This window comes from Haemorhous mexicanus, chromosome 2, assembly GCF_027477595.1.
Source record: "Haemorhous mexicanus isolate bHaeMex1 chromosome 2, bHaeMex1.pri, whole genome shotgun sequence".
NCBI classification, from domain to species: domain Eukaryota; kingdom Metazoa; phylum Chordata; class Aves; order Passeriformes; family Fringillidae; genus Haemorhous; species Haemorhous mexicanus.
Window position 1 is genome coordinate 26,450,460 of NC_082342.1, and position 25,625 is coordinate 26,476,084.

Consider the following 25,625-nt stretch of genomic DNA (forward strand, 5'->3'; position numbering starts at 1 on the left):
TCTGCATTGGTCTCTCAGCAGGTCACCAACAGCTCGGACAGCTGGGCCGTGAGGGATGTCCCAGCCTCGCAACATCGCCTGACCCTCACCAGGCTGGACCCTGGGAGCCTCTATGAGGTGGAGATGGCTGCTCACAACTGTGCTGGCGAGGGACAGACAGCCATGGTGACCTTCCGCACTGGTAAAGGACAGACCCTTCCCTGGGTTCCCTTTTGCTCTGAGTCAGGGGAGGGGTCCTCTGAGAGAGACATCCTGTCCCAGCCCTGAGGCACAAGACACCAGCCTTTGGACAATGGGAGTGTTTCTGCTCTGGAAACTCATCTGTCCTCAGCTTAGAGCAACTGTCAGAAGGAAAAGTGGAGGGTAGGATGGGGAAAATCCAACCCATCCTCTGTGTGGGTTGGAATAAGTCCCTTCTTCCCTTGGTGTCTCAGTTGAACACCTGCAGAACTGTAGAAAATGTGTCTAGCATAAATGTCAAGTTGTTTTTCAATCCATCTTCTGCCCGAGGACAGAAATCCTGCAACATTTCAAGAAAGCCAATTAAAAGTGCTAGAAAATTAAATTTGAGGGGGATTATTAACAAATCTGCATCTTTAGCTTTTGTTCCTGCCAGGAGGCTGAGTGCTTTGAGGCCCTGGGGCTGTTAGAGTCCAGGAAGTATTTACCTCCACATCCTGTCTGGCAATATTTGCTTTCCTCATCACAGCAAAAGTTAATTCTGAGTGCATCTCTCTGTTACTGATGCCACTTCTCCCTTCTGCACAGGCCGGCGCCCAAAACCAGAGATTGTTGCCAGCAAAGAGCAGCAGATCCAGAGGGATGACCCAGGCACGAGCACCCAGAGCAGTAACCAGGCCGACAACAGCCGTCTGTCCCGTAAGGCCCTCCCTAAACTGGCACTGGGGAGGGTGAGGGGTGCTGGGTCTCTTGTGGGTGGCAGTGGCCAGGCCATGCTGGGGTTGAAGTCTCGGTTGAGTAAATCAAGACTGCAGTGCAGGATGGGTGGTTTCTAGCTTCTGACAAGGAGAGGTCCTTCTTGGACACACCTGCTACTGCCCTTGGCAGACAGTGAGTCCTGGAGAGCAGGCAAATCCCACTGCCTGGCCCCACCTTTAATGCGAGGACATCTCAGCAACTCTCTGCCTTTTTCTGAGTTCCACACAGAGGGTTTAGAAAGCCCTGTCTTGGAGTCTGTGAATGTGTGAGGCACAGGAGCAACAAACTGCACTGCACCAGTGGGTGCTGATGGAGTGTGAGGGAGGAATGGGGACCAGGTTCCTACATGTCCTGGCATCCTCCTCTCTCAGCCAAGCCCTGGCTAGGGGCAAGTAGTTCCCATTCTACAGGTGCAGAGTGCTCCATTTGGGTATCTTGCTGCACTGGAGAAACATCAGATCCTTACCGGTCAATCTAGTTTGTTGTTTCCCACTTTGTCTCTATCATTGCTATTGCTTTTATCATTTCTGTGAAATTCTCTCCTTCAATCCGAATGCTGTGAGGTCCCATCCTTCAGTCTCCCCCACACTCATTCATTTGTTGTCTTTATTTTCATATCCATAGCTCCATTCATCTCTTTTCCTCCCATCTTTTGATTGTTTTCCCATCAAATTGCATTTCCATAGTTCAGAACTTTTCCTTATTTCCTTCTCAGCTGTTCCTTCTCAATCTCTTCTGTTTCCATCTCCTACACTTGGCTGTCCCCAGCATCAGTCTCCCCCTGCTCACTGCTTCCACATCACCCAGGCTTTTTGCTCCGTCTCCAGCCCTGCATCCACCCCTCACACTGCTTTCCCTCCCATGATGGGTGATCACACCCCAAACCTTGTGTCATCCTACTTGAGCTGGGAGTGAAAAAGGAGCAAGATGCAAGCAGGAGTAAAAGGCGCTTGTGGGCACAAACTGAAAGGCATGAGGGTTTGGGGGTGCCAGCTCTAATGAAGAGCATTCAGGAGTTGCAGAGCATGTGGCTGGGTGCAGTGCAGGTAGTCCTTCACCTGCATACCGCTGAGCCACAGGATCCTCCAGACAGAGTGAGAAGAATGTTTCATGTCCTGATGTCCTTCTGGGTCTCTTGCAGCTCCAGAGGCACCAGACCGTCCAACCATCTCCATGGCCTCAGAGACATCTGTGTACGTGACCTGGATCCCCCGTGGGAATGGTGGGTTCCCCATCCAGTCTTTCCGCGTGGAGTATAAGAAATTGAAGAAGTTGGGAGACTGGGTCCTGGCCACCAGTGACATTCCTCCCTCTCGCCTCTCTGTGGAAATCCCAGGCCTGGAGAAAGGTAGGCAGGTGCTCTCCTCCCTGCTTCCTGGAGGTCTGTAGGAAGGCTGCAGGGTCCCTGTAGGATGGCTAACCATCTGTCATGTCCTGCTCAGCGTGGCATGCGTGAACAAAACAAAGCTTCCCTAACCTCTGCCCTAGGTATGTGGGGAAAAAGCTGCAGATGCTTCTCCAATTTCTCCAGCTGCAGAGGCCAGCCTAAGTTTGACCTCCCTCAGGGAGACTTAGGCATGTTTTTCTGTATTACAGGATACAGTTTCGAAAGGCATTTGCTTTTGCCTTTTACAAGACGGTACAGAACTTTCCGTAGTCACTGGCAAGACAGATGGGCACAAATCCCATTGCACTTCACATGAGAAAAGATTTCATCACGGAGCTGGACACTTTAAAAGAAGAACATAACTACCCAAACTAAAGATCAGTAAAATGAAGTTTGGGTAAAAATTACGTGGGGTTTGAGCTTTGAACTGATGTTTATGTACTTAATTCTCATGGAGTAGAGGAAGAACACATTTCCATACCTGCTTTCAGGTCAGGATATCCTTTCAGGCATTTCTTAACCCCCTGAACACCTTCCAAAACTGCTGTCTGACCTTTGGACCATCCAGACAGGAATTGGGGAAGGTAAATAAAAGCAGGCTCCATCTAGGACATGGCTGAAATGTGGCCATTCAGTATTTGTACTTCCACAGCAAACTTGCTCTAGGCTCTCTGCCTTTTGGAGATGTAGCCCTCTTCACAGTCAGGGCCATGCTGACAGTAAAAATCTTGGAAAACTCCAATCCCTGCAGCCATTTCATTTCCTATTTTCCCCATAGGCACATCCTATAAATTCCGTGTCCGGGCGCTGAACATCCTGGGAGAGAGCGAGCCCAGCGCAGCATCTCGGCCGTACGTGGTGTCTGGGTACAGTAACCGCGTCTATGAGCGCCCCGTGGCCGGGCCCTACATCACCTTCACGGACGCCATCAACGAGACCACCATCATGCTCAAGTGGATGGTGAGGCTTGTGGGGGTACAGAGCGTTGCAGGGGCAAGAACCAGGTGTGCGGGTGCTCCTTGCCCAGATTACACATCCTCCAGGTTACCACGCTGGAGCTTGTCACAAGCACAAAATGGATCTGGGATCCAATAGCTGCCTCCACCAAAGGAGGACTGGGCTTGGGACACATAGAAGGGCAAGAAGTCACAGAGCCTAGGAAACCTTTTCCATCTGAATCCACGTTGTATACAGGAAGATTTCAGTGGACAACCATGGGGTCTCGACCATTTTGTTCAATAAGCACAGTTGAACAATGCATGGGGTGGCTGCTTGCTCCATTAGCACCTCCTCTCTCTTAGTATTTTCCAGCAGAAATGTCCTTTGCTCTCATTTGCTGGGTAACAATCCTAAATGTTGATAATAATTTACAGCAGTTCACTCCAGAGGATTTTTCAGAGTGGGTAGGATCTTTTGGATAACAAGCCCAGATCTGAGTGTTTTCAACAGCTTAGCGTTTATTCAGAGGGATGCACTGCTCTCCTCTCCTAGCTGCTTCTAGCCAGAAATTGTCACAATGCGGGATGGGCACTGCTGTTCATTTAAACTCAAACAGTAGCTGATAAAATACTGGGTGAAAGACAGCAAGAACACACGGAGCTGGGACAGTACTGCCCTGGCTGTGGGGGAGGAAGAGAGCTGTCCTTCAGAAGCACAAAGCTCCTGCAGTGACCAGTTCATGGCAAGACCCAGTTTGTCTGGAAGCCATGAGCCTACTGAAGTCAAGATGATGGTGTGCTTGCTCATGCTCAGCTGAGTCATTGTTGTTCAGGAATTTTTTTCTCTTGAATCACAGGCTGTGACTGCTGAGAGGGAGCAGAGCACTGGATACCTGGAGTGACAGGCCCAGATTCACAGCTTATCTGTTATCTGAGAGAAGCAAAGCTTGAGAGTAGAAAGTAGCACTGAGCTTTTGTACGGAAGCTCTCATAGTGCAAACCAATGGAAACACAAGGAAGGTCCTTTTGCTAGACTATATTCCTGTCCCATCCCATTTATCCCAGATGCTCCTCACCTAGTACAATACAAGCATGGACATCTCTGCTAATTTCTGCTCTCCCTCCCTTTCTCTGCAGTACATCCCAGCCAGCAACAACAACACTCCCATCCATGGATTTTACATCTACTACCGCCCCACTGACAGTGACAATGACAGTGACTACAAAAAGGACGTGGTGGAAGGTAGGAGAAATAGACTCGTCCCTGCTGGAAGACAGCACAGCCAAAAGGAGCCCTGTGCACAAAAGGCAGCGGCTGTCCTGGCTGCTTTACCAGGTACTGCTGCAGAGCTGGGCCAACTGCCTGTTCCCTGAGGAAGTTAAGGCTCCATGTGTTTGTTTCCTCCTCAGGAGATCGGTACTGGCACTCCATCAGCCACCTGCAGCCAGAGACCTCATATGACATTAAGATGCAGTGCTTCAATGAGGGAGGTGAAAGCGAGTTCAGCAACGTGATGATCTGTGAAACCAAAGGTAAGTGGGTTCCCAGGGCAGCTCTGGGAGCACAGCTGCCGCCTTCCCTGCCTGCAGCTGTCAGAGCATGGCAAGGCAGGAACCATCCCTGCCTGACAGTACGTTACCCAAGCACCAGTAAAGTGGTGGAGGCAGCACTGGAGAGAAGAGAGACACAGGGTTGTCCATGCCATTGATCAGTGTACCCAGTCTGTGCTCACCCATTGTGCAGAGTCCATTGCTGTCCCTCAGAGCAGCAGTTACCTTTAGTTTTTTTGTTTTCCTGTCACATAGGTGGTGACTGGAAGGAGAAGGGCTCACTTTCCCTTGCTGTGCTGAGCTCCATGTTGCGTTAGAAGCAGGCCCCATGTTGTCTTCAAAGCAGCTGGATTGTCATGACGGGAACAGCATTAAGTCCAAATGTGTGCTTTAGAGAAGCTGTTAAGGATTTGCTTTTGGTCGAGCAGTCCACAAGCAGATCTGGCTTGGCTTGTGAGCCAAGCACAGAGGCCTTGTCTGTACTGCCAAATGCATCAGCCTAGGATTCCTGTCATCCAGGAGTGCTTCTTTAAAGCCACCGTAGAAATCTGGCCACTCCACAGCAGCATTAACATCCCTGGACTACTGCTGTGCCATCTGCCATGTCTCTAACATTCTCTTTTCCTTCCACAGCTCGGAAGTCTCTTGGTCTGCCAGGTCGTCTTCCACCCTCCACAGTGCCCCCTCAGCAGCGTCCCCCACTCAGTGGTGGGCACAGTGGCCTGGGGACAGGAGCCATGGTGGCCCGTTCCAGCGACCTGCCATACTTGATTGTAGGCGTTGTGCTGGGATCCATCGTCCTCCTCATTGTGGCTTTCATCCCCTTTTGCCTCTGGAGAGCTTGGTCTAAGCAGAGTAAGGGCTGTTTCTTGGGGGCTGATTTACAGGATATAGTTTGCCTGTGGATTAAATCTGACCCAGGGTGTAGTTGCATCAAATACCCAAAATGTGAGGGAGTTCTGGGAAGCAGGGAAGGGATGGACAGAAGGCAAGTCTCAGATGTCCTGTGGAACCCCATAAAGACAAAGGCCACTGTTTGTCCCTTGTCCTGCTTGCCTTGTTGCAAAAAAACCTCTGGGACTAGGGGGAAGGGCTCCTTTTCACCATTTATCTCCAAGAGTGCTTTGGGTGCCAAAATAGCTGCCTCATAGGACAGCCTAATCCTATAGATGCTGAGCTTCAACAAGCTTAACTTTACCTCTAATTTTTGCCTCAGACTTTCTTTTCCTTCCCTCTGCAGAGCAAACCATTGACATGAGCTTCCCAGGAGCTGGGCTGCTGGTGTCATCCTGCCAGTACACCATGGTGCCTCTGAGAGGCATCTCTGCTCCTCGTGCCAATGGACATCCCTTTGTTAATGGGCAGCCCTGTGCCAGCAGGGCACATCTGAATGGCATCTGCACTTCTGCAGGAGTGGGGTATGCAAGCACCAAGCCCCGAGATTACAGCCCCAATGAAATGCCACAGGTGAGTCCACACCTGGAATCAAGAGCTGGTTTGTCATGAGCTGGAGGCCACGCTTGCAGTTAGAGGGCTTCTCCAGGCATGGCTGGCACACTTTGCAGCATGTAGAAGTGGCAAGGCTGGCTTCCCAAAAGACATTTCCCCTTTGTAGTGAAGTCTTAGACATGGGGGGAACAGGAAGGACTCCAAAACACAGGGGAGTTTTCTTGGGCCAGGTAAGTATGGAGGAGGCATTGAGAAAAGGCGACTCTTATGGAAACAGTTCCTGTGTTCCCTGAGCAAAGTGCACAGGGACTGACAGTGCTGAGGAGTCTGTCTGTAAAAGGGTAAGAGGCAGTGCCGGAGCTGAGACTATAAATTGTTTATCCCCCACTCATTCAGCAGTAAGTGTAAAGTGAGCTTTTCAGTGCTCAGTTTCACTGCCCTCAGTAGCAAAAGAAACAGCTTCAGCTTTTTCTGCCTTCTGCTGTAAGAGCTTCAGTGGTCTGCCCCAGGGCTCTGACTCACAGATCAGCATCTGCCTCTTAATGCTGCTGTGTGCCAGTGTTCTGCTAAGAATCCTTCTCTCCTTCCAGTCACATGAGGAGACCAACGCCTTGCTGCAGGCAAGAGTGCTGCAGAATGGAAGTGCCCAGCAAGACTACCAGCCCTCCAGGTGAGTCCTGGCCTGTGCGGAGAGAGAGTGGAACAGTCTACTGGGACCCATAAGGCTACATGCTCACAAAGGCCTGCCCTCAGTACACTTCAGTCTGTCTTAGGTCTTGAGAAACAAATCCATGCTCCAGCACTAGGACACCTTGGTCTAAATTCTCTTCACACAACTCATTCCTCTTAGGATTTCAGGAAGGAATAATTTAATTATAGAGGTGGCCAAGACCTACTCCCCTCTGTCCCCTTTTCCTCCTCCTGTTTCTAAGTGGGAGACTGAAAAGCAGGATGAGAGAAGCAAACATCTGTGATTGATGCTGATAAACAGCTGCCCTGCTTTGTGTATCACTGTTCAGACATCCTTCATTACCATGTTCCCTGTGAGGCACTATTCCTCTCAGCTCCTGTGGCACTCACCAGCTGTTGGATGGATACCAGGTCTCATATCACCTCATTCCCATAGCACAAGTAGATTCCAATTTCTGCTCTTCCGTTCATTTAGGAATGTTCTGTGTCACAGCACTGATGTGCTGGCTGACACATGACATGAGGAGGAAGATCTGTAAACAGCACTAAACCCCTTTGCCTGCTTCCCCAGATTGCCCAGCTCCAGAACAGAAGACAACTCTTTCCTCTACAGTCTCCCAGATGACTCCACTCACCAGCTTCTTCAGCCACAAGATGATTGTCCTCACCTTCAAGAGCACTTTATTGGCTTCCATCATCCAGTGATAGGAAGCAAAGTGGGAGGCCCTAGCCTGGATGCTCGACGGGATGCACTCTTCCACCAAGGTCAGTGGTTTGGAAAACTCCATGCCTCCTTCATCTCATCATTTTAGGCTGCTCTTGAGGGGAAATCTCACTGCAGAGCCTTTCTGATGGCTTGTATTCAAGTGATATGAATCAATTAATCCATCTTCCTAGGACCTAATCCATTGATCCACCCCTGTAGTGCAGATCAAACTTGTTTTGTGTGATCATGGCATCGAATTCCCACACAGACTTTCAGAATGCAGATCTTCCTCTTTGATCAGAGTACCCCTCCTCATAAACTGAACTGTTGACTTGAAACCTCCCATTGCATCTCTCTTTCCAGTGTGCATTGTAATAATTTTTTGCTCCTTTCCCCCTCAGGAAGCCCTTGCTGCTTAGGCCTAGTGCCAGTTGAAGAGGTAGAAAGACTAGACTGCTGCCAGTCCAGAGGAGATCTCCATGCCCAGAATCCGGTGATCACATCTTTGGGTCAGGACCTACCAAGACATCTGAACAGCAGCTCTCCACCACTGAGACCCTTAGAGACTCATCCTCCCACCAGCTAGGGACCAAGCTGCCTTTTGCAAAAGACTTATTCTAAAGAGAAAAAGAGAAAGGGTATTTATTTTTCTATAACACCCCTATTTATATATTTATGCACTTGTATATAGATGTATATGTGCCTTTTATAATGCTATGGAGACAGAAGGCATCCTCAGCAAGGTCACAGGAGGACCCAGGAAACAAGGCAGCAGCTCTCAGTGGCACACGATGGAAACAGCATGACAAGGGACACTGCAGGACATGGGTCCAAACAGAGCTGCCAGTACCCTCTTGCAGCGAGGGTTTCACAACAAATAATGCTGCCCGAAATGTCTTTTCCTTTCCCCCACAGGAAAGTTTGTTCCAGGAACACACTCCTGTGAATGGACTGGAGTTATGCACTCTGCCTAATCAACTTAAACAACCTTTCACATACACGCCATCTGCAGCTGCCTATCTGTAAAGACAAATTCACGCTTCAACATCTAAAATAAAGGCTTTAGTCTTTGCTGTGCCTGGCTCTAAGCTGATTCCTCGCACAAAATGAGCCTTTTCTTTTTCACTTGTATCATACAACAAGCAGGATATCTGGGGAAAGGTGACATTTTCCTGCAGTTAAGAGTTTTCCAAATAGACACTAGTGATGCTGAGTCTGGGGTCTTGTTCCTTGTCTCCAGCTGCATCTAGGTATGTGGCTACCCAGCTGGCACTGTATGTCCTTGCCCTTTGTTAGGCAAGGGATTGGTGCCAGACAGCCCTCGCCTGGGGCTCCAGGCATTTCCTACCTCCCAGGGCACAACCTGCAGCTGCACAAGAGCTGTCAGCACCAGGTATATTCGTGTGTATATATATATTCCCCCAGCAGGGACCCCTTGTAAGGGTAGGCTGCACAAGCACCATTCACACACTTGTGCTGGGACCAGCAGGAAGTTCTTGTGCCTGGCTGGGATATGGCTGGAGCCCTCCTGAGTGTACACAAGACAGAGACACAAAGACCTGTGGCAGGAGGTGGGAAGTGGGGAAGAACAGCAAGAGCAGTTGGAGGTTGTTTAATTTATTCAGTTAAAAATTAGCATCTCAGGAGCTTTGCACGGGAAGAACACAACCCTTCCAGCCTGGGGATGAAGGAAGGTTTCACAATCAGGCAGGGTAAGTGTTACAAATGATCACATACTGCCACCACACCAAATGAGAGACGCAAAAAAGAGCAACACCTGAAAACACACAGAGCTTGGCCCTCTGACTGATCAGGCAGGTAGAGGCCAGTGGAATTACAGGTTGACTTTGCATTGTTACATCCTCCTCCTGCCAGTAAATGCCATGTCCTTCCCTGAGGAGAAAGGCCTCTTTGCTTTCTCCTGGCCAGTAGTGTGTCCCTGGACTCTAACTAGCTCAGTTAGCAGAGCAGGGCCACTGCTGGTCAGCAGTAACAAATGCTTGCTTGAGGCAGACTTCTTTTACCATTTTGAGAACAAATACCTGCCCCAAGGAAACTTCAAACCAGCTTTCCAGAGCCACTTGTTTGAAGATAGACACAGACATAATGCACACACATGGACACACAAAGCGCACCTTGTCCAGTGCAACCCTCTCCAATGGACTGATAACAGTATTTAGTAGTTTTATTTGCTATTTTTTTATTCCAAATATGTTGTTACAGTCATATTTTGATAGAAAAAACAAATACAACCCTTTACAACTAAACCCCTGGATAGTCAAAACAATTAATTTTGCTCTTCCAGGCACGACTGCTGCTGCAGCTAATTTTAAGGGTGATGTGGATTGTTAGTTACTATTTCTGAAGAGGGAGTCTCAGAGTCCTGTGGTAAAGCTTGTAGAAAGAGGCACCCACCTTTTCTGCTAAGGAAAGTGAATTCTTTTACATCTCATCTAATCTGCCCTGGCTGATTTCCTCTCTCAGAAGGGCCACCTCACAAGTCATGTGCGTGAGCTGTGACTCCAGCCGGGCTGTCTCTTTGATGTCAGCACTTCGGGTGCCCTCAAATTCTCCTCCCTGTAGAGAAAGAAAATGGAGAGGAAAAAGATGGCTCCTATAAAACATGGAGAATGAACAGTGGAAATTTATTTCAAACAGGGAAAGTGAAGCTTTCCAAGAACCAGGACATACCCATGACATCTCCCCACCTTAGTCAAAACAATGGGAAAGAGTGAAGGTTCACTAACTTAGACTTACTCCCTGGTACAGAGCAATAAGTCCACTTCTTATTGTAATGCTGTTACGTGACTGTAATATGATTGTTTCCATGTAACAAAGGAATATTCTTTTAATTCCTTCAAGGCATATTTTAATTAGAAATTAGTTTGTTTCAGTCTTAGAAAGCAACAAAGTAAGAAATTGTAGAGATGGTAAGGTATGGAACAGCCATTCAGTCTGTCCACTCCTAGCCCAAACTGCTGACTGCAGAGTAGGATGTGAGACCAGAGAGCTGGGGAGGGCCAGATGATCCCTCACCCATTTCTGAACAATCCCAAACCTGCAAGCACTGCAGTGGCTACAAGGCTCACCTGACCAGTTGTCAGTGATTCCAGCTCAGTTTCAAGCTGATGCTTTTCACGGCAAAACCTGTTCAGCTGGTGCAGCTTGCTGGTGTTTTCCCTTGTCAGCTTTGTTAGCTGATGCTGCAGGACTACAATTCTTTCCTAGAAAGATGTAAAAAGTTGATCTGGGATGAGAGAGGACAAAAAGTGTGGAGTGGGGAAGAAGTGTTAGGCACCATGTAAAATGTCACAGGTAAACAACAGACTGATCCTGCCGCACCACCTGGCAGGATCAGCCACACAGCACCTTTAGTGCAGTGTCATCTTTTTGTTTTTAATATATTTAAATTATAAATGCCTAAGTAAGTAAAGCAGTTAGGCAAAAGTGTGAGAAAAAAAAAAGCCATTAGGTACATAGTATTTCTGTATCCTCCTGTGCTCTTCTGTAAAGGCAGCAATAAGTATGTTGCCTGCTTGCACCACAGCAGCTGAGCCTGAGGCATGGAGACATGAACTTTTCAGACTGCACAGATTGGCACCCCAGGCATGAGCCAGAACCTGCCCTGTACTCAAAGTCTGTCAGCAAAGGCACTGAGAGAAGGCAGGAGGTGTTGAATGCCACCTGAGAACCAGAGAAAAGCACTCTACAAGAGCTTCATGTAGGGAATGAAGTAGGACAATGTGTTTGAGGAAAGCAAAACAGAGAGATCAACTCTCTCTCTGAAAAATAGGATATGCACCAGCAACTGGAGCAGAGGTAGCAATGAAGATGGGAAATTGGAGTTGAACACTATGGTTTATAAAGGACAAGTGAAAAAAATCAAACATGAGCAAGGTGACAAAAGATTTTAGTGTAACTTTTCAGTCCCCAGGAAAACTAAGTCTTAACAGATCATCACAACACCTGTCTTCCTCCTCTTCCTGCTGCTTACCTCCCATTCTTTGAGCTCCATGAAATGCTCATATTCTTTCTCCATTATTCTCACTTTCATCTGCTCCATAGGTATATTAACAGAGTGTACTTGAACTGCTTCAAAATCAACCAGCCGACCAAACTTCTCCATCATCAGATTACTGCACCTCTCCTCCAGTTCTAACAGAGGGACATTGGCACAAATGGCATCACTGTCATTCATTGGTTTACAAGAATTTCTGCCTTATCCTAGCATTTTGTCTGAGCCCTTTGGTGTCTGCTCTGTTATAAATAATTCACACAAAACCGCACAGAGCTCACAGCTGAGTCATGCCACTTGTCCTTGGCCATGATCATGCTTAGTGTGGTCACTAAGCCACACTCTAAGCCGGTCCTAGTAAACCACTCTCACACCATAGGCTGTATAGGGCCTCTGCAGGTCTGGTGGTACTAGACACAACTTTGGGTTTGGCTGTTGGGAAACTGATTTGAATAGGTCTTCTTTCCTTCTTCAGATGTTTCAAAGGGGAGGATATTACCAAAAAATGCTTATGTGTCTTTGGAGAAACTACTTTTTATCCTAGGAGTTCTGGTTTACAAGTAGAAATAGCAAACGTGTCCAAACTTCCAGTGTCTCATCTCAGTCAGCGCTACTTATATTAAGTTGCCAAATTATTTTGCACAGCCTGATGACTCTTCAATGCTGAAGAACTGCTACTCCATCAAAACAGTCCACTTGATCTGTTCTATTTTCTGCAGTAACCCTCTGTGACATCTGTGCAAATATAGAGCCAGACGTGGTGAGTTACCCACAGCCAGTGAGAGGGACAGAAGGAACACTAGCAATGCTGTGTTGTTCAGAGTCTCTGTTACTCACCTTGAATCTCCATCTCCATCTCCTTTTTGTCCTGGAGAAGCTGCTTATGTTGCTCCTTGGCCTTCTTATGTATCTCTCTTTGCATTATCTTTTCATTACGTAGGTCCACAATTCTTTTCTGCAGATACTGCAAGGACTGGTTGGTAAATACTAAAGTCTGGGAGAAGTCATGGGGCAACTCCCCATCAACCAAGCACTGCACCTGCAAAAGCAGCCAGAAATAAGCAAGGCTGGCTTTACTTATCAAGGGCGATGGAAATGTCTCTTTATATAAGTGTGTGAGCAATAGAGAATTAGTGAGTGAGGAGGGCATGGTTACAACTCTTTTTTTAGGCCAGGCAATTGTGTAAATGAATGCATTGTATCCACTCTGGCATTATTGAATTGGGCAGAATTCCCATTAGTTTCAATACTTTTTGGGGATTTTTTGATTTTTTTTTTCTGGGGAGGTTTTTCTTTTTTTTTCCCCCCAGGAGAATATCAGTAGGTATGGACCTGAAGTAGAATACCATGCCAAACTGATACAGCACTTGAAGATCATGCACATTTCAGCTATGGACCAGCCTGCCTGTCCTTACCTCATTTCTGTCAGTACAGGAGAAGGGGAAAAAAAGGGAATTCTAGAGGAAATAGCAGCATGAAGTTCAGTTAATGGCACTTCCTTCCCAGGAGACCATAGTGAATCAGGAACTAAGGGCCCCAAAGAACAGTAACACCGTTGTTCAGATGTACACAGGCTCCTCTGCATGTGCAGATGCACAGCAGCTTGAATTACCTGATGGAGCCTCAAAGGCACAACTACATCCAGCTCATTCAGTTCGTGCAGCTTTTCCCACTGAAAGGCATCCAGTTCCCTGTTTGTTGTGTCCAGACTGGTTTCTATTTCTTTTGCCTGCAGAAGACAAATTGTGGACAAACAAAATCCTGTGATACTTAGAATACATAAGGGAACAAGGTTCTGCTAGAGTTCCTGATCCAAAGGGAAAGAAGTATATAAAAATGTGCTTTTTTAAAACTACATATAATAGGTGAGTTTCATAGGAAAACCCAAGGATTATCTACATATATTCAAGCAAAATTCTAACCTGAATACCTCTGCACATGTGTACACTCGTGAACGTCTCCTTAGAGCTGCTCTGTATGTATCAAGAGACAGCTGCTTTGTTTAGCATCTAAAACACTTGTAGATCTACAGAGCCTGCAAGATAATTTTTATTGTGTTATGCCTGGAAATGCTTATTGATTCTACATGAGAAAGAAACAATTCAGACTCAAATGTCATGCCCCAGGGTGAATACGTGGCAGCTGGCACTTAGGAAAGCCTTTAAAAATTAAAAATGTTGTATGTTAAGCATGCTTGATGGAACATTTTTGAGACAAAAAAAGTGCAAGACTTGCATAATGTTATTTTGGTAGCACCCTCTCTCTTCCAGATAACCCTTCAAAATAAGATATTTTTTAATCAGTAGAAATCAAATTTCTTAATGAATGCAGGAGTTCAAAAAGGCAAAATGGAAAATTTGTACCAAAAGTTTATTCAGTGATTACCTGTGACAAAGAGCAATGGAAAATAACTAAAAGCAAAAGAAATAGATGGAAAAGAATAGAATTTTTATGCATTTATTTTAACTTGGATTTGTGTTAGGGTAAGTATTCATTAATCTCTGTTCCCACACACACACACAGAGGATAGGCCAGATGACACCATGTGTTTCATCTGAACCAGAGAATCCAGTTCCGGCTGCTGCATGAGGTTAGACAGCTGGGAAGGAACTGACCTAAAGACTGGATCCAGCCCCATGAAAGCTAAACTTGATTTACCCTTTTCAGGAGAACAGGTATTCCATGTCAACCTGCCTCCTGCCTCTGTGCTACCACAGATATCTCTTCCCAAATGGAGGCCTCTCTTAGGGTTAGGATTCTGTTTCTAAGTCTCAGACCAGCACTAATCACTAGCACTACATTGAACATGCTGATGCTTTCTGAGAAAACACTACAATACCTTTATGGCCAAGGCATTATATTCCTTTTTGAGGACAGCAGCAACTTTCTTCTCCTCTTCTAAAGCTTTCTCAATGCCTATCCGCTGCTGCCGGAGCTGAATAGTGTTCAGGAAGAGATCCTCACTGCAGCCTGAGAGGGAAAGGGTCAAAGAAGAGCTTACTTTCACTGTGACTACTCTGGAGTTACTGAGTAGAGCTGGTACCTTCTCCTGCTGTGCACATTCCCAGCATTCCCCATAATAACACCATGGGTTTGGTTCCCTAGAGCTTCCTTAAACATACACCCATGGACCATGTGCCTCCATGAACGGGTGAATGTCTTGGATGGATCTTTTTCTTCTTTACATTCAGTCAAGGCAGCTTGTTTCCAGAAGTCAGATTAAATGCATCAAAGCCAGCATTAAAGGCAAGTGCTCAAAAATTAGCTTTTGTAAGCAATGCAGTTCCAGTAGTAAATATGTGTTCCAGTAAAATCTTCAATTATGTGAGCACATAGTTGTTTCTCCATAGCACACTTCACTATAAATTATGAACTTGCTGTAGGGATCATTTGTAGCTCTATTTGTAAACAAAGCTGTATTTCATAGGACCTGTGTCATGGTAAGGAAATCTGTGAATTTCTATCTAATACTGTGATTTCAATAATGCTTAGCAAATGCATAATTATGCCCAAATCAGCAGGCATAATAATAAAAATAAAGGCCAAAAAAAATTCCACATAAAGAGACAAATATGAAGACACTAATGCAACATGTAATTACCCTATTAAATTAGCAATTCGGAAATTTTAAGTAAGAAAAAAAAATCTTTATTTCTTCCCAACATTCCATTGAAAAATGAGATGAACAAGAAGTTAATAAAAAATTCAATTTGTGGAAATAATTTTAAAATCCAATTTAAAAAAAAAGGGAAGGCAAATTGTTGGTAAATTAGAACCTGAAAATGAAGCAGTGCTGTTACACGGTCATTGACACATCACTCAAAGATTTTTTTTTTTTTTAAACATCCTAAATTAGCTAAGCTTGTACAAAAGAAAAGGAGGGAGAGAGGTTGCCTGCCTTTTTTGAATGCACAAATGAAGAGGATTCTGAAAAGTAAAGCTACTAACCTTTCAGAGCAGCCTAGCAACAGGCAATTGCTGCATAAATCCACGAGGCGGCAACAAAGAGCTTCAATTAACAGCATGAAGATCTCAGAATTTTGCTGAACTGAGAGAGATCCAGCCAGGCCAGGCAGCTGGTTTCCAGAGAGCACCTACAGCCTTGCCACTGCTCCAATCGAGACAGGAGCCTTTTCTCTCCAGATAACCACCATGAAATGGTGAATGCTTCTTTACATAAAAGAATTAATTCTTAGTGCTTAGCTAAATTTTATTTTTCCAAACTTTTTAAATTAGGGTAGTCTACACTACCAGCAGTTTTATTGTCTTGACCAAAGTTTCCCAGGGAAAAATGCTGCACACAGAAGGGATACACACATTCCAGCCCTTCATGATTTTACCATGCAGTGAATAATTTAAAAAAACTGTGTTTTCTTTTCAAACACATGATGTTGCCCCTAAAGTTAAACAACAAGTTAATAGAAGGAAATAACAGCTTAGGCACCTTCTGGGCAAACTGAGTCATCAAAGACTATGCTTTCAGATCCACAATTTTCTTCATCAGTCTTTACATCAGGCTTTTCATCATCCTCCTCTTCATTCTCATTTTGTTCACCTGAAAGAAACAGGCACTGGCTTGCAAAATGCTCCAGACTCACCAGCTATGCATGATGCCAATGTGCTGGTGGACACAAGCCCAGCAACCCATGAAAGATCACTCTGGTGATATGTGAATCCAGGCACCTTGTGCCTATTGCATTGATCTGATGTGATGTTTTCACAGAAAGGAAAAAGAAAAAAGGGAAAAAGGGAAAGAGAGAGAAATCACCTAGTAGTAGAACAGGCACAGATGCAGCCCATGTTTCAAATCTGTCATAAAACATCACCATTGTCTGCACTTTTTGCTAATCATGTCCCACTTGAAATCAAAAGCCAAGTCAGAGAGAGCACAAGTCTTTTAGCTCAGTAGGACTGCCTAGCTTCAACAGCTTAAAACTGAGTCACTAAGACGAATGAAATCCTTTTGTAATATGTTTAGTCCTGTGACTAATAGATGATTGCAGATTAGGTTTATGATCTCTCATTAGCCAATGGACAGATTAGAGCAGAATGTCACAAATGTGACAGACTAATCACTTATCCATAGCTCCCATTGGTACAGCATGGGAAGCACCTATTTAAAGCCATGCCTCTCCCTCTTACCAATTATCAGTCCTCGGTATTGACTTACAGGATGTAAATTGCAGGAGCTGTTATCAGACCAACTGCAGTCATGTTAGAAACTGAATTACATCATTATTATCATTCAAGATGACAGCCACAGAACACATTGTCAGTCTATAAACAAATCTGGGTAGGTCTGACCTACAGGTTTTTGAACTGACTGGAGTGTTGTGTGTGCTCAGCTAGACAGAGAGACATGTACTTGACCACATGGAAATATGTATAACAAATCCATAAAGCAAAAAGAACAAAATATCCAACCTGCTTCTCTTCCTACTTCTTCTTTTTCCACACACTCAACCTCCTTCTTTAAAATATCAGTCAGAACATCAGCAAATTCATTGTTTTCTCCAAGGGATGCTTCAAAGCTGGCATAAAGAGCTTTCTCACGTTCCTCAAGCATTACAATCTCACACTTTCTATCCTCCATTTGTGCAAGGTAGCTCTTCAATTTTGACTAAACAAACAAAAACTATTTCAGTTAAAAGGTACAGCCCATGTGTACGTGTATAGGATGCATCTGTGAAGATCTGGAAACGCAAAACTTGTCTTCCTCTCTTGATTAAACCCATGGTTCAATCAAGCATCACCTAGGAATATGTTCTTAAAGTATGTGATTAGTCACTTATATCATGAAGGATCTATTAAAATACAGATGTTAAGATTATTTAAAAATTATGTATTGGAAGTTAGAATGTCACTTTAGGACATGAAACAGAAAGATGTGGACACTGGATTTTCCAAGGCAAAAAAGAGACTTTTAATTTTTGACTCCGACATTTATAGATTTCTAGAAGTGGTAGTGGATTGGAGGATGACAGTGCCACCTCTCCAATGACACTGGATAAACTAACAGTCTATCAAATTTCTTTTCCTCCAAAAAGAATGCAAAACAATAAGTTATTTACATAAAGTGTGTGAGAAAATTCATTGCAAGAATGTAAACATCAGCAGGCTTAGAAAAACTTAAAAAAACAGGGCAATATCAGAAGTGACCATCCTATTAGGCTGATCATCAAGAGTTTCTTGTTTTTCAGAATTTAGCACTAGTCACTGGATTGGTGCTAAAACAAAGCCAAGGGATACCACCATTTACTTTATGGTTTACTTTTGTCTCAAGCCATGCATTAACGGTACTGTTAAATTTAAATTAATGGTACATGTGGTCTACTTACATGTATGTCCTCCTGTTTATTGATGAGAGCACAAATTTTCTCCTCAAGAAGGTCCTCATGTATCTCAAGTTTCTTCAGGATAAGCAGCTCTTCACAGCATGTGATGCAACGCAGATCAGCACTTTTCATCTGCACATCCATCTTCAGTTTCTTGTGCCGCAAAAGGCGAAGTTCAGCATCAAAGTTGATCACCAGTGCGTTGATCTGGAGAAAAGGAGCATGAAATCAGGAACAGGAAAGGTATTATGAGTGCAGTTAAAAATGCAAAGCTAGAGAAGGGAGGAGAAGGGAAAAATTCTCTCTGCCTAACCCACAACTCAGACAGACTATTTCCTAGAGAGTACTGATGCACTTTGAAAGACAAAGTTAATCCCAAATCTTTGTCTTTGTTCTCAGCATAATAGTAAAAGAATCACTAGGCTTTCAAAGGAATCTTTCACTTCATCCCCTCCATCCCTGAAGTATTTTACTCTTCAGAGTATGTTTTCGAGTAGTCTGTAGTTTACAGTCCCAGATGCATCAATAAATAACTTCTGTCTTGACAGACTTCTTTTGAAATAGCTGCCAGCTCTTCACTTAGACATTTACAGCAAAATAAGTACTAGCAGCTGCTAACATTAACTTACAGGTGTGTGATGTTCACAGCAGAATTTGGGTATTCCCTCATAACCTTCATACACATGAACACAAGGATGTCTGTGTTGAGGCAGACCAAAGAATCAACTCCCAGCAGAAATTAGAGGAGAGATGCTAAGAAATGGAGCAAACAAGTGAATAGTGGCATACCTCTGCTATACAGCTTTCTTAAACTCTGACTTAGGTGCATCCTGAGCTTGAAGCAGTATACTTGTGTTCAGCTGCTTTGAATGGAATTTTTTCCCCCACGTTCTAGCGCTGAGTTCCAAAGCTTAGCTTATTGTTGGATAGGAAAACTTTTTTCATTTGCAAGCTTCAAGCTTTCTATGTGACCATTTCATTTGATATATCTCCTTCTTTTAAGACACGATTCCCACCCTCCTTTTGTATGGTATTCAGAATTTTATTGCATCTCTAAAACCATTTCAGTTGCCTTTTTTGCAGGCCAAAGATACATTATCCACTTAGCTGTACCTTTTAAAAAATCTTTTCCATGACTAAGTGCTTCGGTTACTCTCTTTTGTACCTTTTCTAATCCTACAAAGTAATTTTTGGACCAAAAACTTGAGACTACAGTTATTGAAGAGCTGAGAACATGAATCTACAAAGTTGTAGTGATGCTGCTTTTTAAACTCTGAAATTTTTCAAGTTATGTGTAATATTTTGCTCGCCTTTTTTTCCCCTTTTTTTGGCCACTAAGATCACAGCTTCATGGCACAATCAGTAAGAAATCTAAGATATCTTTCAAGTGATAATAGTCAGAACACAGGTTATAGTTATGGATTTATACTGATTTCCATCATAAATTTTCAAGTTAGCATTTTCCAGGACTGCAGAAAGGCAAGACTAGCTACAGTCCTGAGACAGAAGGGGTTTGGGTGTCATTTATGAACCAGTGGGACTTTTTAATCTGACAAAAATAACTTTCAATTTCCTACCTTTTTAATCAAGGCCTCCTGCAAGTATAGATTTTTTATCTTCTCCCTCTTTAAAATTTCCAGTTCCATTTCTGTTGGCTCTACTTTCTCCATCTCAAAAGCCTTCTGCTCCTCTGTGACAACAGCTGATGCATCTCCAGCCTGTGCCACAGGGTCACCCTCTTCCACCGGAGGAGTTTGAAGAAACACGTGCCTAAATGCGCGAGACGAGAGACACCCTTCCAGTGGTTCCTCAAGCTTTGCCTTGGCCTCCTGCTCCTCTTTGAACTTTAGCAGGACGTTGCTGTTGCACTCAACCATTTTTTCAGGAACCTCATCTGGATGTAACTGAGGGATTGGGGGAATAGGGAGATGTTCTGATACATCTAAGTTTGCCTGTATGGATTTGACTTCCTTCACTAAACTCTTGATTTCATCAATAGTAGAAACCTTGAGATCTCTCAAGGACACAATCTCTTTGTTCATATTCACTTTTGTCTCATGGATCTGCAAAGGAAAATCTATTTTAGTAGGACTCTCCACCACAGGAGCAGTCTTACCCAACTCAAGAAGGCTAACATTAGGATTAGTAATCCAGAATGGTTATTCTGTGATAAGGGGACACTGTATTAGTTGACTCTTTACATAAAGTAATAATTGAATGTGATCTATCATTAATATACTTGGCAGAAACTTCTCTGATCTTTATAGAAGCAAATAACACACCATCCACCTGAAGCAACTGGAATTCCTCATCTGTAAAAACCCAGACTTTATGACAAGAACTATTCCCTTTGTTTGTTCTAATGAGTTGGGTTAATCACTGGCTATCTGGTAGCATCAGCACTACAGGAAAGTGCTGAAGCCCAAGCAGGAGACTAAAATGATCCAACAAATCCCCTGAGACTGTAGCATTGCTTCTGTAATGCTTAGGCTTCACTGTCAAAGTCATCCATGTACTGCAGCCAAATACAATGAAAAACCATTCCTATGAGAAGGATAGGGGGAAAAATTACCAGGAAAGCAACAAAGACACTGCACAACATTTGAACTTATTGTGCCTTCAAGGCTGACAGATGTGAGGTAACTGTAGGAGCTCTACTATAGCAAGGTGGCTCCAAAAAAACTGGTTTCTCAGGAAGATTCCAATTCCAAGAGCAGCAATTGCTAAAGTGCAAATACAGAGAGGCTACACTAGAACACTTGTCCTCGCTCACATCCCTGTTTTTGTAAAGGTATTTCATGGAAGGGGTTACTTAGCTCAGTGCTTTTACTAGATTATCAGACTTGTAACTAAAAAAGACAGATGTTCCTGCTGAAATAGTAGTAAAGGTAAATTCTCCTTCTCATTTATAAAGAGTCACCCTGGAATGATTCAGGTGTGGGTTTGCTGAAACAAGACAGTTCACAAGAGAAGGGCTGATTTGTTACTAAAGCTTTCTCAAAACAGCCATCTGTTCTTCAAGGCCTATTCCCACATTCACTTTCAATTCCTTTCAAAAAATTTCTTCAGTGATTAATACACTATCCTCACTTCTCCCCCAAAAATGGAGCTATATACAGTTTTACATACCAAGTCTTCTAGGATTGCAAGCTGCATCATCTTCTTTTCAGTGCTTATACACTCATCTTCAGTGAGTGTGTAGTTAGTGGCACTCTTCAGCCTGTAACAGCCTATATTCTCCTGTGCTTCTTTGATCTCCTCAGCATCTTTGGAATTCTCATGGTTATGTCTAGGTTTGTTCTTGTATCTGGTAGGTACAAAATAAAGCTGAACTTCAAGACAGATAGCATACAAATGAACAAACAGTCACTTCATACCCTCTTACTTGTGCAGTAAAGATTGGGAGGTGAAAGAGTGATGCATCTCTTTCAGAAAAGAATGGCTACTTTGGAAAGAATATCCTTGCACATTTAAATGAAAATCCCAGATATTTTTTTCCCCCTAAGAACTCTTAAATAACTCTGCCATGGGAAAGTTTAAACCTTCACATTCAGACTGAGTTCTGGGTTAAGTGAGCATATGCTGCTATGAATTTCAGGGAGCCGCACATCAACAATCTACCAGTCTGTAGCACAGAATACTTGATCCTACTCTACATTGTTAAACACTCAATACCCTTAAAAGCTTTGTATTCTGACTCTACATTGGTCCTATTCCCTGCCATTCATCTCCTAAGCAAAGACTTCCGTACTTCCATGAGCATAGAATGGTTTGGGTTATAAGGGATCCTAAAGATCTTGTTCCAGTGCCCCTGACATGGACAGGGGCACCTTCCACTAACCAAACCCTGGAAAAGTGGTCATTCAAGGATATGGCTTAGGTTAGATATTTGGAAAAGGTTCTTCACCTAGAGGGTGGTTGGGCACCTGAACAGGCTCCCCAGGGCAGTGGTCACAGCACCTAGCCTGACAGACTTCAAGGAGTGTTCGGACAATGCTCTCAGGCACAGGGTGTGACTCTTGAGGCTGCCACATGCAAGGACAGGAGCTGGACTTTGATGGTCCGTGTGGGTCCCTTCCAACTCAGGATATTCTATGATTTTGTGAAAGATGTCCTGTCCCCTTTTCTTGCTGCTCAAGATAAAGACCAGCATATCACAAACACTCACATGATGGCTGAGATGCTAAGACTGCTGACCTAACCCAGCTGTTACAGTGTCTGCTCCATGAGGGGCTGGCAGGATTCACTTTGAGTTGACTGTACTGGCAGTCTCTCAGTCATGATCAATTTAGACACATTCACTATCTGAAAATGCAGCTACCAAGCTGGATTAAAATTTGATAATATTTTACAGGAACCATAGAAACTAAATATATTTGAATGCTCCTGAGACTTGGAGATACATGAAAATTCATCTGTTTTAATTACAACCCTTAGGAATAAAAACTTAAGCAGGGAGATTATAGTCCCATATGACACCTAAATGGCATTACTAGACTTCAAACAAGAAGCAGAACTAAAAGGGAGCAGAGTCCAGTTCAAAACTCACAGTTCATGCCATTCTGCCCTCCTCTTCATGATCTTGGCTTTCAGTGCATCATATTTCTCAACAAGTCTTCTGATTTTCTGACGTCTGCTTTCTATATAACGTGTGGTTGTCTTTCGGACCTCTGGTGTCTTCAAGCTTTCAGCCTCATTCCCAAAAGCTACACTTCCTGAAACAAAATATAACCATGTGAAGATTTAATGCCATGCAGCACAGTGCAGTCCCAGCTACTGGAAACTCCCTCAGACAACTCCTGTAGAACTGATATAAATTAGTTCCATTGTAGTGGATGTTTTGAAAGTATTCGGGTTCTTTGACTTGACTTTTAGTCACATTCTACCCATAGGGCTGACAGACAATTGCTGACATTGATCTAAACATGGAAAACTATGTATGAGCATTACTTTGTATGTAGGTACTAAAAAACCGCATTACAGTTATATTTCTTTACCTGCACTTACATGTTTTTTTTTTTATCTTGGACTCAGGAACACAAACTGCAATGAAAGACAGAAACCATATTACTGAAAGATTTAAATGGTTATCATTACCTCTATGCACAGGGCTTGTCTCTCTGGAGATCTCCTCTTCTGCTTGTTCTGTCTCTTTAAGAGCTGTCCACTTCTCTTTAAGTACTGCCCCCTTGCTGTCCTCCTGTTTCTTATCTTGGGTGTATTTCTCAGACACTGATAGAAGGCTGTAGGTTGAAATCTGATGATTGCTTTGAATAGCATGAACAGTGAGAGTAAATTCCAGAGAGTCCCGAAACCTGGAATCACAAATTAGACAAAACTGTCTGATGTCAGTGGACACAACATTCCATTTAACTGTAACCAAAAGGGCATGAATAGTGTAGTTTACCTATTGCACATGCAATCCTTACAGATAAATCCTCAAGTCAGTAAGTAATTGCATAGCATGATGACATCTGACACTATCTATTGACTTTTAAGCAATCTAGGAATGGAGATGATCAAGAGTAAACACATGAAGACTTTTCCCAATATTGAAACTTATACCAGGTTCTTCATGACAGTAAATTTCATCTTCCATTAAGAACTTGTCAAAAACATGCTCATTCTATCTTTTTTCCTAGTCACATACTCTGTGTGGCTAAGGTGGTTTTTCAATTGTGTATTTATTTTATTAATTCATCTTTTGCTCTTACCTAGATCTATGAAAACCAACTCAAAATGCACCTCATGCCTAAACTTTTCTTCTTGATAAAGTTTCTTTTGTAACTTCAAATCGTATAGAGAACATTGTGTTAGCAATGACATTAAAATATCTGACAGAAACACAACATGTCCTAAAAACAGGCATTCATTTCCCAGGTTGTTTTTCAACATTTCAGTAAGAGTTCTTGGTTCTTATTGAACTTACTGGCAAAACCCCAGGCAAATAGTCTCAACCATCTTTCTTCATAGAGAAGTTAATCCAAATGAAGTAATTTCCTTCATTTGACTATCTGCATTTTTACCTAAGATTCAATAGAAGTTATTAAAAATAAATATGAACATATACTCTTGTGTATGTTCCAAGAATAAGTAAGATTCTTAAATAAGAACAGAATCATAACAGAACAGATGAAATACTGATTATATGACAGAGAGGAAAAAAAAAAATGATCACATTCCTTTTTCTTGTGGGAGGTACAGCTTTATAGACAATAAGCCCCAGGGAAGGTCAGGGAGAGAAGTAGAAGAAAAGTGGTAATTACTGTGTTTGTAGTTTCTGCACTCCAATGAATTGTTTCTCGTGCTCCCAAGCCAGCTGCTTTTGCACTAACTGGATTCTCTGTAGTGTCTGCCGATCCAGCTCTTCAAAGATCCTACGGTCCATCTCAAACTCCTGCAGGAAGACAGAAAACCCAGTACCACATTATTTTGGTTACTAGGTCTTCATAATAAATATTTTTACCTAGGTGTCTTAGTTGCCCACATATCAACACCATCCTTTATTTCAGAAGCTATCTCCACAGAGAACCAATTTTTTTCCTGTGCCTCTTCATTGGCACAAATAATCAGCTGTGATTCAGCTGCAATTCAGAAGTCCAGCAATTTATGTATTCTCAAAACTATCTTAATCCAAAGCATTGGATGTAGTGGTGTTTGCAGGGGTCCCAGGATGAGGGAAGAGATGAGAATCTTGACTCCATGTTTCAGAAGGCTGATTTATTATTTTATTATATATATTATAATAAAAGAAAATTATATACTTAGACTATACTAAAAGAAAAGAAAGGATTTCATCAGAAGGCTTGAAAGGAAAGGAATGGAATGATAATAAAATCTTGTGACTGACCAGAGAGTCCGACACAGCTGGACTGTGATCGGCCATTAATTAAAAACAGCCACATGAGACCAATCAAAGATGCACCTGTTGAATTCCACAGTAGCAGATAATTATTGTTTACATTTAGTTTCTGAGGCCTCTCAGCTTCTCAGGAGAAAAGATCCTAACAAAAGGGTTTTTCATAAAATATGTCAGTGACACATTGGACATCTTTGGCCCCAACATGCTATGCAGCAACATTTTAGAAGAAGGTGCCTGTAAATGTAAATGACCCTAATAAAAGCCAGGTGTACCTCTCTGTGCAGCTGCATGTGCTTGGGCAACTCCTGATTCTTTTGAAGGAGAAAAACAAAGTCTTGTCTCAGTGCACTTAACTCCTCTCTTTTCTTATTTTTCTTTTCTTCAGCTTCCTTCATTTTCCGTTTATGCTCCTTTTTCTGCTTGAATTTCTCAATACTGAAAATGCATGAAAAGGAAATGATCTTATCTCAATGCAAGAGTGGAAAGGTTACAGTGTATACGACCTTTTAGACTTCCTTGACAGTCTTAAATTCCCAGTAAACTCAATGGCTCCTTAACGTAATTAAAAAGGAATCATCTTCCTGTATATTTGTACACTCTTAATATCAAGGGGCTTTGACCTTTTGCTGTCTCTGTAGTCTGAAGTTAACTGCCTCATAGTAGGATATTTGAATTGCTTCCAGAGAAAAATAAATGAAATGGAAAAAAAGGCTGAAAAAACGGTGTGTTTCACAAATAAATGACTCAAATTCA

At 43.3% G+C, this 25,625-nt stretch overlaps 2 protein-coding genes across 3 annotated transcripts in view; one reads left to right on the forward strand and one right to left on the reverse strand.

Moving 5' to 3' along the window:
- BOC (BOC cell adhesion associated, oncogene regulated) overlaps positions 1–8,731 on the forward strand; it is a 54,813-nt gene extending 46,082 nt beyond the window's left edge. The window contains exons 9-19 of one of the 2 annotated variants that reach the window (XM_059837989.1): positions 22–181; positions 769–879; positions 2,081–2,287; positions 3,105–3,286; positions 4,402–4,507; positions 4,675–4,797; positions 5,449–5,670; positions 6,056–6,282; positions 6,855–6,934; positions 7,526–7,719; positions 8,062–8,731. In XM_059837989.1, coding sequence (XP_059693972.1) covers positions 22–181; positions 769–879; positions 2,081–2,287; positions 3,105–3,286; positions 4,402–4,507; positions 4,675–4,797; positions 5,449–5,670; positions 6,056–6,282; positions 6,855–6,934; positions 7,526–7,719; positions 8,062–8,246 — 1,797 coding nt within the window. In that variant the 3' untranslated portion in view covers positions 8,247–8,731. Of the gene's footprint in view, positions 1–18; positions 182–768; positions 880–2,080; positions 2,288–3,104; positions 3,287–4,401; positions 4,508–4,674; positions 4,798–5,448; positions 5,671–6,055; positions 6,283–6,854; positions 6,935–7,525; positions 7,720–8,061 lie in introns of both variants that reach the window. The other variant, XM_059837988.1, reaches the window with a different exon arrangement.
- Positions 8,732–9,845: 1,114 nt separating this feature from the next.
- Positions 9,846–25,625, reverse strand: part of CFAP44 (cilia and flagella associated protein 44) — a 37,812-nt gene continuing 22,032 nt past the window's right edge. Inside the window, exons 19-33 of the mRNA XM_059870341.1 lie at positions 25,145–25,307; positions 24,277–24,407; positions 23,108–23,325; positions 22,560–22,725; positions 21,128–21,317; positions 19,588–20,064; positions 18,014–18,217; positions 17,100–17,295; positions 16,120–16,230; positions 14,515–14,645; positions 13,288–13,404; positions 12,513–12,714; positions 11,655–11,815; positions 10,750–10,884; positions 9,846–10,237 (exon numbers count right to left, since the gene is read on the reverse strand). Coding sequence (XP_059726324.1) covers positions 10,103–10,237; positions 10,750–10,884; positions 11,655–11,815; positions 12,513–12,714; positions 13,288–13,404; positions 14,515–14,645; positions 16,120–16,230; positions 17,100–17,295; positions 18,014–18,217; positions 19,588–20,064; positions 21,128–21,317; positions 22,560–22,725; positions 23,108–23,325; positions 24,277–24,407; positions 25,145–25,307 — 2,737 coding nt within the window. The 3' untranslated portion in view covers positions 9,846–10,102. The remainder of the gene's footprint in view (positions 10,238–10,749; positions 10,885–11,654; positions 11,816–12,512; positions 12,715–13,287; positions 13,405–14,514; positions 14,646–16,119; positions 16,231–17,099; positions 17,296–18,013; positions 18,218–19,587; positions 20,065–21,127; positions 21,318–22,559; positions 22,726–23,107; positions 23,326–24,276; positions 24,408–25,144; positions 25,308–25,625) is intronic.